We start from the raw sequence: 17,477 nt of genomic DNA, 5'->3' as shown, positions 1-17,477 counted from the left end.
CGCCGGCTCCATTTTGCGCTCAGGAAAACCACGGACCCTGCGCTGTGCTCAGGAGGAAGGAGTTGAGAGAGAGAGAGGTTAAAAGAATTGGGGGATGCCCGGTTCCCACTGTTTCAGCGCGCCGTGGGGTCTCTGGTCCCATGCCGGAATTAGTTCAGTGGGCTGTTTGGAGTCCAAGGGCGCTTCCTTGGGCTCTTCCATCATGCTCAGGGTCCAAAGGGTTATATAATTTTTAATGTATCAGCATGAGGAACTGACTTTTGTACTGTACGTCATGGTGATACATTAAAAATTATATATGTCTAAAAAAAGGGATAGGTGTTTGATCATTGTATGACTGAAACTTAAACCTGAAAGCGTTGTAACTGTTCTCATGGTGATTCAATTAAAAAATTAAAAAATAATAATAATGCAAGATATTACTCCTGGCTCTGTGCTCAGGAGTCAGTCCTAGCAATGCTCAGGGGACCCTATTTGGTGCCAAGATCAAAGTATGGTCAAAGCTGCGTGCAAGGAAAGTGTCTTAACCCTCACTGGCCCAGTATTTTAATTTTTTTAATGAATCTTTATGTTGTAGTTAGAGCACTACAAAAAATTGAACATGGTTTTATTGAGGAGAAAACGCACATCCAGCAGTGCTCTGGGGCCACTTGTGACTCTGTGTTCAGGGGCCACTACAGGCAGTGCTCCGGGGGCCATCTGCAGTGGAGGGGATCCAACTGGCTGGGTGATGTGTAGGGCAGGTGCCTTATCTGTAGTATCTATCCATAACCTTGACATTGGTTTTGCTAAAAGTAAAGGAAAAAATCCAACCGTGAGGGGTTTGGGCCAACTTCCCTAACAAAAAGGGTAGTTGACTTTTGTCAATTTCACTGTAACTTACAATTGTTATGGAGCTGCACTTGGAGCAACACAGACATGTGACAGATGCAGTTTGGGGTGAGACTTGCCGTGCTTTCTAAGTTTAGGCACAGTAGCACTGCTCCCGGACTCTTTCAGGAGATATTCTCATGCCTGATTTAAACCAGAAGTTTTATAACTCTCATCAACGGCCGTTCACTCTCCCTGTAATAGTTCACGTCCTGGTATTTCTAGAATCAGAACTAATTCAAATTGGTTACGGCATCAGCGTGTGATGATTATTTGCTTGTAATTGAAAAAGTGAAAAATGCTACAAGTTCATTTGCAGCTCTCCCGGACAGTGTGCAGAAGTCTTCAGATGTAGTTCTTGGTTCACTTGACCCAGCTCTGCCACACTCATAAAGATGTAATAGTCTCAGAAGCCTGCAGAAGTAAAGTAAGCAGCCCAAGGTCAAATAGCATCTCAGAATAGAGGAAATCTGTGCTCTGGGCTGCCTGCTGATCCAGCTTCTGGCCATTCCGGATCAATTCTACCATTCCACCAAGAGAGGTACACAGAGATTTTTCTGGGGACTCTCATTATGGAACAGACCCACGTGACTTGGGCCCTTGCATTATTCAAATTTGTTCTTCAACTTTGAATAAGTAGCAGTTTCCAGCATTGCTCTGAAAAGGGGGCTTTAGACGGCAGACTGCATATTCTAACACCATGACACTGATGAAGATACCCAGCGTGGGCCAGCCCGTAGAGACGGAAAGTGAATTGGAAGCACCCAGGGGCTGCGCTGTGGGAAGCGATGAGTGAGTCGTTTCTCTTTGGGGCATGAAGATTTCCCGGAGGTCGTTGTGCTAATTCTGCACAGCTCCGTGTTTATGCTCAAAGCCGTTCAAGTGCCAGTTGGAGAGGCTGTGCTGTATGGTATGAGTCAGAGTCCCAAGGTAGCTAAAATTGAGCAGAACGAGGACTTTACTCTGCCACATTGAGTTAACTTTAAATTGAAAATTGTAAGTGAGGATTGGAGAAAACAGGAAGGCTTATCTTTCTGTTATGGTTTGTAAACAGGAACAGGAAGGTGAAGAGTGAGTGGCCCCCATAACCCCGCGTTTTACATTTCTTTCACTGAGTGGATAATTCTCACTTCACATTTGTTTGAAAGCATTGACTTGTATTATTAAACTTTTAAATGTGAAGACACCTGATTCAGAAAAAGTGGTTTTTATTTTTAGAGCCATCAGTGGAGGCCCCCCTCCCCGCCATGTGTGTAATCTTGTTTAGTCAATAGAAGTCATTCCAGGGCTAAGTAGCATCTGACTTGCTCTATCAAATACATCTCATCTATTCTGCTATTTCTGAGAATGATGGGTTTTTTGCTTGGAATTGAACTTAAGGTGAAGAGGTTTTTCAAGGCATACTACGCTATTTCCTCTGAATTGAATTCATTTTAGAGTTAGCTCTCCTTAATGTCTTCCTTCTTTTGGGGAATTTCTTTGTTTTGGAGCCATACTGTGCTGTGCTCAGGGCTTATTCCTGGCTCATGCTCAACTTTCAGGACGGCTGATACTCAGGAGAAAGTGCAAAGCCGCATCGAACCCAGGTGGGCTACATGCAAGGCCCCACGCCAGTCCTACTGACCTGTCTCTCGGACCCAGTCTCTTATTTCTGTACTTATTTCTGTTCACAGTGCTGAAGTTCAAACCCACGCCCTAACCGCTTGAAGAGTATGTAGTCTACCACTGAGCCACGCCCCCAGTGATTTTCCCACTTAGGTTGTGTTGCCTCTTAGTCCTTTCCTGGGGTGTGTTGGTGCATTTACATTTGAGCATCCCTTTCTGTGAAGGAGTATTTGCTGTTAAACTCAGCACTGCTTCCGTAGGGCAGAACCAGAGTTCCGGGATTCGGTGCCCCAGTGTCCAGGTTCACCGCATCTTATGTGATCGGCACTGCATTACTCTCACTAAAAAGTTCTTAGTGCCAACTTCTCGCCAGTTTCCAGCCACGACCCAGAGGCATCCCCAGCCTTGCCAAGTGGGGTGCTCAGGAGTCCTCATGAGCTTATGCTATGACATTGTTCGGTGGCACCTGCCCACACCCCGCATCTCTCACCCCTCCTAGGCCTTTCTTAACACATTGACACCAGCACCACAATTTGTATTCACTAAACCACATTTGGGCTGGAGTGATAGCACAGTGGGTAGGGCTTTTGCCTTGCACGTGGACGACCTGGTTTCGATTCCTCTGTCCCTCTTGGAGAGCCTGGAAAGCTACCGAGAATATCTCATCTGCACGGCAGAGCCCGGCGAGCTACCCGTGGCGTATTCAATATGACAAAAACAGTAACAAGTCTCACAGTGGAGACGTTACTGGTGCCTGCTCAGCCAGTCTATGAGCAATGGGATGGCAGTCATACAGTGATACAGAAACCATGTTCAGGTGTGAGCCACTGGTGGTACGCACCCGCATCACTGTGTTGGTGATAGTGACCAGCACTGCACAGCTATTAAGCCCTGAACTCCATGCTAGGAGTTTGAATACTTCCCTGCTGGCTTCCCAAGCTCCAGAGTGGTCACTGTTCCAGCAAGCCTGGCACTAAGTTTCTCTCCGACAGTGCACAGTCACCTTGTCAAAGGGAACGCGCTCCCCACCCCCGCCCCCCGGTGACTGACTTCCTGTGGCTCCTTCTATGTCACCAACTCTGATCAGTGTAATAAGCAAAGTGGTGGTTTCCCGCTGAAGCTCTGATCTGCACAAGTCGGAGCGAATCCGTAATTTCACTGCTGTGCCGGTGCGTGTTCTGAATAGGAGGTTTTCACTTAGGCCTGGACTCTGATGAATATGTATTATTTAGATGAAGTCTGTACATTCCCTAGAAACTCCCAAGTCCTTCAATGCTTGCTCCTTTGCTCTCCCTCAACTCCCTGCCACTATAAGCTGCCTGACTGAAGAAGACCATCGTGTCCCTTTGGCCGGGGATTGTGGGAAGGTGAGGCCTGCTGTGCAGTGAGCACACAGCAAGGTTCCTCAGATGGCAGTTTGCCCAGAGACTTCAAACGCCAGGGCCGGGTGCAGTGTGTCTCCAATGCCCCAGGTGTGCGTTGCTGTCCTATCTGATCTGGGCCCGGGGTGAAGGGGGGGAGTGTCTCATTCCCACCGGTGACGGGGATGAGTCTGTCTCCTTGTCTGCAGAAATGGTGCCTGCAAAGTAGCACCAGTCTTTCCATTGCACGGTTGAGCTCTCCGATGTCACGTGTCTGAAATCTCACAGAACCCCATGGATAATCCTGAATGTTGGTGTTTTTTTTTCTCAGCAGCATTTCCAGTATGGCTTCCGCACCAGTGCCCAGATATAACTCCCACTCCTTGGAGAATGAGTCGCAGAAGAGGGTAAGTGGAGTCTGCAGCCACCCGGCCTCGTCCTCTTCTTCCTCCTCTTTCCATGTGAAGCGCAGACAGTCCCCTGGCGTCCAGTGATTCCTGAGCCGTGCTCCTCGGTCCTGCACTGTCCAGCTGGAACCGGCCTGCCTCTCTCACTTCTGCTGCCGTGCCCCAGAAAGACAGGGCCAGCTTGTCTGGGAAGTGACTAGGGCCTTGGCTTCCCGGCCCTTGGCCTGAAGAATTGCCGCAGTCCTTGGGCTAGAGGGCCCAACCCCTGGCCCGCCCACGGAGCTTGAGAAAAGAAAGAGGGAAGGACCAGGCTCAGAGCAGGCCGCCACCACTCCCGAACTCTTGGCCTGATTTTCTAGCTCGAATAATGAAATAATCACCTGAACTACACAGATGCAGCTTGAATAGAAAATGGCCTAATGTATCCGGGAGAAATTTGTGTAATTAGCAGCATATTTTGGAGTATATAGAAACGAAGCACAGAATTTAGATCAGCTTCATTCAGGGCCTTTAAAGGCTGTTAAGCATCCCCCTGAGGAAAGGAATTTAAACCCCCCCAGCAGCGGGCAAAGACTGAGACACTCCCCTGAGAGCCTGTGCTGCGCTTCCTTGCATCTGCATGTCCAGACAATCATGGGGATGACCTTTTCAGAAAAAAACATATTTTGGTCCATTTGTGCATCTTTTGTGAAGTAGCTGTTGGTGACGCCCTTTTTGGTGTTTGAGGAGTGAGGGGGGTGTCTTTTCTATTGATTTGTAACTGAGCTTTATATCTGCTAATAATTTTGTTGTTTCTTGTTTTTTTTTCTTCTTTTTGGGTCACACCCGGCGATGCTCAGGGGTTACTCCTGGCTCATGCACTCAGGAATCACTCCTGGCATTGCTCGGGGGACCATATGGGATGCTGGGAATCGAACTCGGGTCGGCTGCGTGCAAGGCAAACGCCCTACCTGCTGTGCTATTGCTCCAGCCCCTTGCTAATAATTTTGGTATAGTATATTTTAAAAGTCTTTTTTTTCCTAGTTGTTCTTTGACCTTTTCGTTCTGTTTGGATTTTTGGTTGGTTTGTTTTTGGACCACACCTGGCAGTGCTCAGAGGTTAGTTCCAGGTCTGTCCTCAGGGATCACTTTTGGCAGTGCTCGGGGGACTAGATTGGGTACTGGGTACTGGGGACTAAAGCCAGGTCAGCCCCACGCAAGGCAAGAGTCTCACGCCTCACCTGGTGTACTATCTCACCCGCCCCATTACGTGTTTTGATTTTTTTAAATAAGTGAGGTTAGCACTGTACCACTGTCATTCCATTGTTTATAGATTTGCTTGAGCGGGCACCAGTAACGTCTCCATTGTGAGACTTGTTGTTACTGTTTTTGGCATATCAAATATGCCATGGGGAGCTTGCCAGGCTCTGCCATGTGGGCGGGATACTCTCGGTAGCTTGATGGGCTCTCCGAGAGGGACAGAGGAATCAAATCTGGGTTGGCCGCATGCAAGGCAAATGCCCTACCCACTGTGCTATCGTTCCAGCCCGATTTTTTATTGGGCTGATTTTTTTTTTTTTGCTTTTTGGGTCTCACCCGGCGATGCACAGGGGTTACTCCTGGCTTTGCACTCAGGAGTTACTCCTGGCGGTGCTTAGGGGACCATATGGGATGCTGGGGATCGAACCCAGGTCGGCCGGGTGCAAGGCAAATGCCCTACCCGCTGTGCTATCGCTCCATGCCCCTGGGCTGAGTTTTTTTAAATACAGAGGTTTAAAGTTCTCTTTGGAGGAGCCCTCCTCTTTGGGGTTAAGTTGGTACTGAGGACCGAGTACTGTGGGGCTTGCAAATGCCAAGATCGGATCCCATACCCTTAAGCCATCTTCCTGGCCAGATTTCATATTTTTGTGTGCTCAATCCGTCAGCCTTTTCCCTTTATAACTAGTTTCTCCTTTTGGGGGTCACGTTTACAAGAACCGTTATCATTCCCCGAGATGACATAAGTTGGATTTTATTTTGTGGTATGGGGTGGAGATCAAGCCCGGGGGCGCCATACTGTGAGGAATGCTTTCTACCATAGAGAATTTATACCTCTATAAGTTTGTCTTCTTTTGTCTGGGGGGGCACACCTAGGGTTCCTGGGGGACGTGGGGAGACACCAACAGTGGTAGAGGAGACCATGCTAGTGGTAGGAATTGAACCTAGCTTTTCTGCATGCACAGCGTGCACTCCAGCCCTTTGGTCCATCTCCTCGGCCCCCTGTACATATTTCCTCTCTTTGTGGTACAAGAATCAGCCGTAAACACGAGGACCTTCCAGCAGGTAAACAGAAGTCATGCTATACCATCAGTGTCACGCCATCCCAGGCTAATCCCATAATAGCCCCTGATAGCCTGTGTTCACCAGACGTGAGATTCTTTTGCTGCGTGTTTTGATTCTGCTTTTTTCTCCTGACACACGAGTGGGCAATTTAAAAAAAAGTGTATTAAAATTGAAATTCACTTTTTCTACTTTCTTGTTGGCAAGAGGCCGTGGCCAAGGATGTGATTGTGCTTCTCACCGTTTAGAGGAAGTATATTTTTGTTCTTTAGGGAGGAAGGTATTCCTGGCTGGGGTCTGTCTGTCTTGCCTTATGGCTTCGAATGCTTAGCTTGCAAGCCATAACGAATGGAAAATTGATGAGGAACTTTCCTTCTGTACCTGGTTAAAAAAGAGAAGGCCATTAGAAGTCCGGTGATAGCTTCTCTCTATGTTATTGTTATGTGACAGTTTCTCTGGATGTTATTGTTGTCGAGGCTACTTGTAGCAGTGCTCAGGGGGCGGGGAGAGACCTGTGGTGTTGGGGATCGACCCAGGGCCTCACATGAGCCCCATCCTAGTCCCGGAAAATTCATGTCTTCCTTAAGTCTTTCTGTATCACAGTAGTGTGCATCTACCAGTCCTTGCTTACTCACCAAAGTGTGCTTGTGCACTTCTTGATCTTAATACACACACATGGAGGAAGCATTCCTGACTTCAAACAGAAAATGATGGCTATGATTTTGGAGAATGTCCTGAAAGAACGGAATGAATAGAGGCTGATGAAGCCCAAATAGGCGTCAGTGTTTCGCCTTGTACTTGGCTTGACTCCCGTGAGCAGCTGCTTAGACCAAAGCCACCTTTCGCAGGCCTTGGTTCGACTATGGAGACGAGTGCCTGTGCCACCTGTGCTTGGGCTCTATGCTCGCCTCCTGGCCGGCCTGGCAAAGCGGCAGCACCAGAGACATGAGGCACGGACTTGCCCAGCAGCGCTGGGCTCAGGGTTTCCCACAGACAGCGAAGGAGGGATAGTGAGGAAGGGATATTCGTGGTCCCCCAATGCCTTTGGGGGCTCAGAAATTCTCAGCTCCCCCCTTATCTAGTGTCACCCATGGGAGACTCCGGTAAAATCCAACTGGTGGCAAGCAGTCTCTGCAGGGAAGATTCGCACCAGTGACCTGGGAGACTCCGGTAAAATCCAACTGGTGGCAAGCAGTCTCTGCAGGGAAGATTCGCACCAGTGACCGTACTGCTGTTTAGCGAAGACCATACTGCTGAAAAGCAGGGCTCCATCCCACTTTCCTTTGTTTTTTTTTTGTGACCGGTTGGCAGTGCTCAGGGCTTCCTCCTGGCTCTGTGTGCAGGGATCACTCCTGGTGCTACTCAGCAGACCATATCAGGTTCTGGGGATCAAACCCAGGTCAGCTCTCGGAAGGCAAGTGCCCTAACCACTGTACTATGTTTGCGGCCCATAGCCCCACTTCTCACAGGATAACTGGACACTCCACAGACGAAGGCCTACTGCGCCCTGCACCTGTTTCTCGGAACACACATTCATGCTCCCCTGCTCCCCTTTCCTGAATGCCGTTGATTCGAGAGCACTTGGGAGGTCGGTGGGTGTGAGCTTCATTCAGAGCCTCGGTGTTAACACAGCAGATGGGTGCTGGTGCTCCCTTGGCTCTTGTCATGGCTCTGACTCCTCTGGGCCAGATTTTCCAGAACAATCCGAAGTCCATTGTCTCTCGCTTTACAAATGATGTCGCCGCCAGGTTGCACTCCATATCACTTCCCTCCCTGACTGCAGGGAATGCCATTCCATCTGATGCCACTGTTTTCTCTGCAGGCCTCGAGCGATGGGCTCAATGAGGATGTGGGTGCAGCTGTTCCCCGACTTCCAGGAGAGACGCGCATTACTGGTAAGGAGACCAGCCTGGTCTCTCCCGCAAGGGGGTGTGGTTGGGATCGGCCTCCCTGCCAGGAGGGCAGCGGGTGCAGGTGGCTTGCACCCCTCTGGGGAACAGAGGCTGGCCATGTTTCGGAGCAGTTGTAGCACGGCCTCTGCATTCAGTTCTCCATCTAAGAGTTCTTTAAAGAGCTCCATGCTCTCTGAAGTAATGACATACTTTTCTCTGTACAAAACTCACAGTCATTTGGGGGAGAAACGTGGCTTATCTCCACATTAAGTCTTCTTTTACTCCAGTCAGAAGCTCTCAAGGTTTGCAGTTATAAAACCGAAATCATATTGAGGTTTTCCAGCCTCTGCCATTTGCCTTGAAACGATCAACTTAAAGGCTTAAAGTCAAAGTATCCTCTTTTTAGAAATTGAGGAGAACATATTGGTTTCAAATCTCTTTCATTTGCCAGATAACTGATCTTAATAATCCTGAAGGGGCACTTTGACGGTTGACTTGTTTTTTATGGTACATTCATATTAAGAGGACGGGCCTTTTGGAAAGTCCAGATTGTTCTGGCTTAAGAACCCAGAAACCCATGATGGATTTTAAGCCTAGTGCCGTGGTTGTGGAGCATTCAAATTTGATATTCAAGTTAGCACCCTCCTCTCAGATTCCCATGGCATTTGGTGATGTTCTGCCTCCCATTTTTCTTAGGGAACATCTACATTTATTCACCTAAATTGAGGCTGTTAAACTTAAGTGCCTAAAACACAGTACTTATTAGGTTAAGGTTACGGAAGCTCAGTTCATCAGGCGTCATGGGAAATGAAACTGTGTCCACTCACCACCTGGGGTCCTGGTCTTAAAAATGAGTGCAGTAGGTGTGTGTTGTCCACATGTGCGATGGCCAGCGTATGTGAAGGGTGGTTCTCTCTGGCACTGAGTACACCTTCACCTGGCTTGCAACTGGAACTCCATCCTGGGTAGTTGTCGTTTCACACCTGAAGAAAAAGGGACGGCAATACACATTCAAGGGCGGGGCTGGAGTGATAGCACAGCGGGTAGGGCGTTTGCCTTGCACGAGGCTTACCCGGGTTCGATTCCCAGCATCCCATATGGTCCCCTGAGCACCGCCAGGAGTAATTCCTGAGTGCAGAGCCAGGAAGAACCCCTGTGCATCGCTGGGTGTGACTCAAAAAGCCAAAAAAAAAACCACATTCAAGGTGTTTTTTGACCTTAAATGACATCTCTATCTTACAATGACTGAGCATTCCTGAGTTAGCTCCTCCTCAAATTTGAGCCGCCCAAAGATAGACTATTCTTTCAGCCATCTGTTTTATATGGGGTGTTGCATTGAACGCAGCTCTTTCTCTTGACTATTCAAAGAGAAAGACTCGACCATAGCAACACCTTCCCACTACTGTCACTTCTGGAGAACATGAGGTGTGCCTGAAGAGAGGCTGGCAGGCCTTAGACCCTAGCTGAGGGGAGTCGGAGAGACTGTCTGCAAGTTGCCGGCCTCGACTTGAAGTCCCGTCATAATTGTCTTACTCACTCCTGGGGGAAGGGGAGCTGCAGAACACTTGGGAGCTTCTGCTTTTGCCTTGTTGGCATTTTCCCCCCAGGTGATTGCGCTGAAGACAAGCTGAGAGAAGCAGTTCGGGGGGGGGGGCAATCCCCCAGCCCACAACCTAGCCCAGTGCTGGCTTTGCACCTCGTCGGTGCTCTCTAAAATCTTCGCAGAATCACTTTTCTTACTTACAAAATGTTAAACACTGTGATGTACAGTGCCATTCATGATAAGGTTTCATGCATATCATGTTTCAACACCACAGCAAATATTTTTTTGGTGGGTGCAGCAGTGCGCAGTGCTGACTCCTGGCTCTGTGCTCAGGAGTCGCATGTGGTGGGGCCTGTAAGTAGTACTTGCATGCACGGCAGCATGCAAGACAAGAGCCTCCCCCACTGTATTCTGGCACCAGCCCCCCTAGTCATTCTTAGCCAGTTTGCTTCATGTGTTGTAGTGTCTTGATAACCATTTCAATTCTTTTAGGATCTTTTTCTTTTATCTTAATAGACAAAGAAGTTATTTACATATGTCCTTTCAATGGCCCCATTAAGGGAAGAGTTTACATCACAAATTATCGTCTTTATTTAAGAAGTTTGGAAACGGTAAGTAGCCGGTCAGATCCCCAAATGATGCTCACCCTAAAGTTGTGCCTGGCATGGCTGACTGTGGTCCTGATTATCCTGGGCCGAGGGGGGCGGGCGTCTGAATCTTACTTTAGCCTCTGCGAGAGTTTATTGAGCACCCTTTCTTGCCAGCATTTCAGACACAGTGCAGGTTATTTGTTACCTAGGAAGAATGTGGGTCTGATGCGTGAAACAAATCCCCAGTAACCAGTGTGCTGCCCGACAGAATTGGGGGTTGAGATGAAGCATTTGGGCTGAGATTAATAATAGGGAGTTTCCATTTGTGGAATATAAAATAACATCACATGATGCTGACACCCAAGGACAGTAGATACAAGGGCTAGGGGGGTTGCTCTATAGCTGGAAGCCTGCTTCATGAGTGGAGGGGAGAAGGCAGATGGAATATGGAATAGAGAAGGGATCACTAAGAAAATGATGGCTGGAGGAATCAGTCGGGATGGGAGATGTGTGCCGAAAGTAGATAATGGACCAAACATGATGACCTCTCAGTGTCTGTGTTGCAAGCTATAATGCCCAAAAGTAGAGAGAGAGAGAGAGAGAGAGAGAGAGAGTATGGGGAATATTGTCTGCCATGAAGGCAGGGGGAGGGTGGGAAAGGGCGGGTATACCCGGGATATTGGTGGTGGGGAATGTGCACTGGTGGAGTGATGGGTGTTTTATCATTTTGAGATTGTAACCCAAACATGAAAGCTTGTAACTATCTCACGGTGATTCAATAAAATAAAAAATAATTTTTTAATAATAGGGAATTTGGTATGGATAACGTTTTCTAAGGGGAAACCACGAACCATAAAGAATCAAGGATGTTGTTGCAGAGGAGTAGGGAGCAGGGATTTTGATAGAGGATAGAGGGATCTGTGGGTATGTGTGCATTACCACGCTGCCTCCTTGCCCAGGGACGTTTATTTCAACTGGCCCGAGCTTATGTGATCTAGTAATTGGATATGATCGATTAGAAAGTTAACATACTTTATAGGCTGAGCTATCAAAACTACAATATGCTGACCAGAAAAGCCGAGACAGTAGTCCCATCAGAAAGGCCGTGCTCTACCCCAGGTACCACATTTTAGAGGGACAGTGAAAATCTAGCAGGACTTCAGACAAAGGGAACCAGACTCAGGAATTGGCTAAGATAGGAGTAGCGGTGAAAACCAGAGTTGGTCTTTGGTCTGGAAGGAAGAAACATGATGAGTGCCACTAGCCCCCCGGGAATATTGGAAGTGTCATCTGTGGAACAGGGCCTCACCACCTCTGCACAGGGCCTGCCGGCCAAATCAGGACAGATGAGACTTGACGGGAACATCAGGATCACAGAGAACAGTCAAGGGGCATTTGCCTTGCACTCGGCCAACCCAGGATCCCATATGGTCCCTCAAGCACCGCCAGGAGTGATTCCTGAGTGCAGAGCCAGGAGGAACCCCTGAGCATTGCTGGGTGTGACCCAAAAAGCAAAAACAAACAAACAAACAAACAAAAACAAAGAAGAGTCAAGTGTCACCCTTGGAGACTTGGCCTGCAGACCAGCCCTGCACGCCTGGTTCCATCTGTGCTGTCGCTGCCGATGACAGGAAAACCGATGGTCTATGTTGGGTAACCTCAGCTCCCTGGAACAAACAGAAGCTCCCTGCAGGAAAGGGGCCGAAAGGAAATGCATCGGAAGTTTGAGGGGCTTGGGCTCTGTGGAGAGGGGACTGGTGCATGCTGTTTTCTTCCTTCCGGACCGGAGAGCACTGAGCAAGCTCTGCTCACCCTGGCTTCTCCAGGGACCCTGTAGGGTGAAAGTCAGGACCAAACAGGGAGGGCGAGAGAGAGGGAGGAAATGCCCAGTGCACACTGGCGGGCTTTCCGTCCTTGGCCCAATTTCTCTTAAACGTTCTGGTCGATTGATCGCAAGGGCAGGCTAACCTTTGTCCATTCATGCCGTCTGATGTGTCTTTATCCTAGAAACAGTTGGGGAGTGCCAGGGTACTTGGGGAACATTCAGAAGACAAGCCATTATGGAATAGGTTGACTATCGGGGGCCAGGAAGTGACCAGCTATGGAGGGCTAGTCGCGTGCTGGTCACGGCTGCTTTACAGAGGGGTGGTCCTTGAGCGGATCCTTGGAGAGTGGGGGACAGGGAGGGAAGCAGATGGGCGGAACACGTGAGGCAGCTCCCATGGGTCATGGTGCTACTCTGCCCTGCAGATACAAAGCACTGTATGCCCCGTGGGAGCTAGCGCAGGGGCCGCAGCAGGAAGGGGCCGGAAGGAGGAGAGTCGCCTTAGAGAGGGCAGCATGGGGATGCGGGGCAGGTGGCAGGTGAGGTCTCCACCTGGGAAGTGGGCGAGGAAAGGGCTGGAGGGTGGGACACCGCAAGGTAGTCCCCTTAGGTTTGCACAGAAGCAATGAGTGGGCTGGCACACGCAGTAGAGGGGGTGGGCAGGAGTGGGCAGAGGACTCCCGGCAGCTGGACTCGGAGGCAACAGTCAGGTCCAGAACTGTTCCTACCATTTGCTTGCGCGCAGGGGGCTGCTGCTGGCTGCGGAAATACATAGCATGGGAGTCAGAGTGTGTCAGCGATGAGCCCGCGGGGAAACCGAGGGCAGTGTGCGTGCTGGGACGGGCGCCACTGCTTGGTGCGGGGCTCAGGAGCTGCTGGAGACACCCCCGAGGTGGGAAGGGGCCACGTGTTAGTCTTGGAGCCCGGACGGAAGGGCCAAGGGCAGAGGGTTTGGCCGGGGGGACAGTTCTGCGGACCATGGGGAGCTTCTCTGGCTGGAGAGAGAGACCAGAGGCAGGCCGTGCGGCCGGAAGCTCCTGAAAAAATCCGGAGAAGGGGTGTGCGCCATAGAGTTGTCCAGTGAGCTGGAGTCACATCCAAAGCTGTGCAAGGAAAGCCCCTCTGGGAGTCTCCGAGAGAAATTGTGTGGAGATAAGCCTCTCTCCCGCTCTCTCTCCCCTTCCCTCCCCTCTCTCCCCCCTCTCTCCCCTCCCCCACCCCCTCTCCTCTTTCCCCCTCTCTCTCCCCTCCCCCACCCCTCTTCCTCTCTCTCCCTCCCTCTCCCTCTACCTTTCTTTCCCTCTCCCTCTCTCTCCTGCTCCCCCTCCCCCTCTCTCCCCCCTCTCTCCCTCTTTCTCCCTTACTCTCCATCTCTCTCTCCCCCTTCCTCTCCGTCCCCCTCCTCCTCCCCTCCCCTCCCTCTCCCTCTCCCACCCCTCCTTCCCTCTCCTTCCCCTTCCCCCTCCCTCTCTCCCTCTCCATCTCTCTCGCCCTCCCTGCCTCTCTCTTTCTCTCTCTTCCTGCCAGAAGCTTTTCCAGTTTCTGGTCCTCAACCCCACTGTCTCTCCATTCTGCTCCCCTTGATGCCAGCCACTTCTGCCCAGGCCAGCTGTCACCCAAGCCCATCCCAAACACCTAGCGAAGTACCTGATAGGGAGGCCAATTGTCCCCCAGTCTCTCCGCTCCCCTGGCCCATGCCTCCTTTCTTCCCGAAACTTAGAGCACCTCCACCTCCCCCAGTGCCTCTCTTGAGGGCCTTCGTTGTTCCTGGCCTCTCTGGGGTTCCTGATCTCCCCTACCCTGTTCTGGTCCCTCTGGTTCTTCTGGTGCAAGTCCCTCTCACTGATGCCAGGCCTCCCGCTCCGTCATACTGTCTCCTCAGCCGCTGGGGACTTCTCTCGCTTCACCTTCCTCTGCAGCATTCGTTCTTCCAGAGGGGAGATGTAGGATGTGCATTGCTCAGGTTTTGTCTGAAAGAACAAGTGCTTGCAGGAGGCTGCTCTGCCATTCAGGGCCTCTCAGAGGTGCGACACGCAGCAGTGAAGGTGTTTCTGTGCGGCCAGGATAACTTGGCTTCTTGTGTGTGCTTGTGTTGGCCACACCTAGCTGTGTTCAGGGCTTCCCCCGGCCCTGTGCCAGGAATTACTCCTGGTGGTGCGAGACCAGTGTCCTGCCGCCGTGAACCTAGTGACGGAGTCCAGCCGGCCGCCAGCCTCCGGCTCACTCTCTGTTACATGCACAGAGGAGTCTCGTGGGGCCATTCCTGGAAGAAAGTTGATTCGATTCGAGGGGTCCCGGAGATAGCTCCAAGGTCACAGTACATGCGCGGCAGGTTCGAGGTCCTTTGTTTAAGCCCCGATCTTGCAAGCCTTCCCCCCGCACCAGCAGCTCTCCTGTACTAGCCCTCCCACCCAATTCCCAGTTCTTCTCATTTGACCCACTGAGTCATCGTATCTGGGCCCCGTCCTTGGAGAGAGTATGTCAGTGGCCCCATGCCCCTGGGCCCCTGGTGCCCATGGTCCGCTTTGTGTCGGGCCAGGGCGTCGGTGCCGTGGAATCCCCTGCAGCATCCCCAGCTGACTTCCTTCTTCTCTCAGGGACCCCTTCTCGCTGCGGACACGCTTGCTTCCATAGTGCCATTAGAGCATAGAGTCTGTGGTTCTGACATCCGTGTCCACTTGGCATTTAGGAGTACAATTGTTGAGACACATGGTAAGCATCACAGACTGTGTGATCCGGTGGTGTTTTCTTAAGAACTGGTCTTGCCAGGGAGCCAGCACGTTAGAATGTGTCACCATCTCTCCACACAGCTTCCGAGTAGTGTTTTCTCCTGCACGCCTTTCAGAGGCCGCATTGTGAGGTGTCTCATCCATGGCGATAGTTAAATGCCTTCTCGAAGAACCATGGACCCTCTGAAGCATGGTAGCAGGTGCCAGTGTGATCTTTGCTATACCACCAGCACCAACATCTGTTGATGTCTTGCTGCCCTGTGGAAGGCACCATGCCAGGTAATGGGACCTGCAGCTAGCGCCTCCCTCAAGGTAAAGGCGCCTGAGCAACAGTCACGAGCCAGCTAGTAAATGCCTCAAAAGTCAGATTCATGCCGTTCTGTCTAACGTAGGTGCTGCTGTTCTCTTCTCTCTGCCACGCTCTTTCTCTTTTGATTTTGAAATCATTCCAAACTTTTAAGGCCTTAAACAAAATGGGAGTCAGAAAGTTACCCAGGGGTTAAGGCATTCGCCTTGGACAAGCTGAGCTCGATCTGTCCCCAGCACGGTGTAGGGTCTCCCAAGCAGCTCTAGGATGTGGCCCCCACAACCAAAGCCAAGAAAAAGACCTTTGGAAACCTGTGTGGGGAGGCCCCATGCCCGGGACCCAGCTTCTCCGTTAATCAGGACTTTCGCCAGCAAGATCCCAGCAAGGGTGGCTCGGGCCTACTCCAACGGGATGTGCTGCTTTCTCCTTTTATGCTGCAGGCGGGAGACTTCCCACCCCATGGGAGTTCTCGTACCCACTGCCATTGAAGACATGTTGTCATTTGCCAGAGAAGTCCATGGCCCTGTCCTCCTGCCCCATGGCCCTTTGCCACATCTCTGTTCACCTTCGCTGCAAGTTATCTTTTGGACGTCATCTGTGGGATCTTACGCCCTTTGATCTTTTGACCCGGACTTGCTCCACTGGGCCTTGCCCTTAATATCCTTGGGTTGTGCATCCATTTGTGTAGTGGTGCAGTTGGTGTGCCAGACACTTGGAGTCTTCGCATCTCTACTGGAAGCTCTCTTCATATAGAAGACATGCTCAGTTTTGGTATTGAATCTTCAGAAGGATGTCAAGAAACCCTGAAGAACTTTCTTTTGCACTCCCTCCCAGAAAGAACATCTTAAACAAATTCAACACACACCATTTGTTAAAAAAAATGTTGACACTGGGGCCGGAGCGATAGCACAGCGGGTAGGGTGTTTGCCTTGCACTCGGCCGACCTGGGTTCGATCCCCGGCATCCCATATGGTCCCCCAAGCACCGCCAGGAGTAATTCCTGAGTGTAAAAGCCAGGAGTAACCCCTGAGCATCGCTGGGTTGTGACCCAAAAAGCAAAAAAAAAATGTTGACACTATACCCAGCAGTGTCCCTGCTTCTGTGCCCAGGAATCACCCCTGACGGGACTTAGGAGACCTTGTGCCAGGGATAAAACTTCGGTTGGTCGCATGCAGGGCACAACCACTCACTACTCACTGTATTATCTCTCCAGCACCTCAGCACGCACCTTTACAGTGGTTTCTATATTATCATCTAGCTCAATAATCAAGAAAATTTTGGATTAAAAAAATAAGTGTGTCAGCCCATTGTCCATCTGGGTATTTATTTTGCGTTATGGTAGTTGCCATGTGCTTTTATGCTGCTATTTCCTCTTGAGCTCACATCCCATAATTATTGTAATAGCCGCATGTGTATGTATTGCAGTGAGTTGACGGATTTTCTCCACCCTCACCCTGCTGTCCAACTCTGGCTTCGTTACTGTCTGGTTGTGTCTAACCTTTCTCCTGTTAAATGTGCTGAGCACTGTGAAATACGTTCTTAGGAGTGAAATGATGCACTGGACTCATAGGTCCATTTGTATGGCCCCTTGGATGTGTGTGCTAGCCCCAGTTTCACAGCTCCACACCTCCCCGTATCCAACAGCCCCGTCCCTGGAGGTTTTTGTAACCCTCATCACTGTGTCTAACAGTGGCCCTACTATGCTTCTGTCCCGAATGGCTGGGGGAAGGCAGTGATGGTTCATGGTTCTCCTGGCACAAGCCTTGGTCCTGATGGCTTCCAGACCCTGGCCCCCTGCATGGACTGAGGTTCCATGGACAAGCAGTGCTGTGCCAGCCCTACGCTGGCAGGAAATGCAGCCTGCAATGCAGAGGAGGGGTGATGCTTGCTCCTGGGCGGAAGGACAGACGTGTCCGTGCATGGCCACAGTGCAGGGAAGCACACGATAGAGCAGGTCTCTGACCCGAGGGGCCCTTGTGGCACTTCAGGGGAAGGAGTTGCTGTATGATCCAGTGAGGAAAATAATTCTTGGTCCCGATGTCACCAGCTG

At 50.6% G+C, this 17,477-nt stretch overlaps 1 protein-coding gene across 3 annotated transcripts in view; it reads left to right on the top strand.

Annotated features, from left to right (window-relative positions):
- Positions 1–17,477, top strand: part of MTM1 (myotubularin 1) — a 113,140-nt gene that overhangs the window by 25,450 nt on the left and 70,213 nt on the right. For 2 of the 3 annotated variants that reach the window (XM_055123115.1, XM_055123113.1), the window contains exons 2-4: positions 4,171–4,243; positions 8,364–8,436; positions 10,493–10,587. In XM_055123115.1, coding sequence (XP_054979090.1) covers positions 4,181–4,243; positions 8,364–8,436; positions 10,493–10,587 — 231 coding nt within the window. In that variant the 5' untranslated portion in view covers positions 4,171–4,180. Of the gene's footprint in view, positions 1–4,167; positions 4,244–8,363; positions 8,437–10,492; positions 10,588–17,477 lie in introns of all 3 variants that reach the window. The other variant, XM_055123114.1, reaches the window with a different exon arrangement.

This window comes from Sorex araneus, chromosome X, assembly GCF_027595985.1.
Source record: "Sorex araneus isolate mSorAra2 chromosome X, mSorAra2.pri, whole genome shotgun sequence".
Classification (NCBI taxonomy): domain Eukaryota; kingdom Metazoa; phylum Chordata; class Mammalia; order Eulipotyphla; family Soricidae; genus Sorex; species Sorex araneus.
Note: the sequence above shows the minus strand (reverse complement) of the source record. Positions and strands in the feature narration are given on the sequence as shown.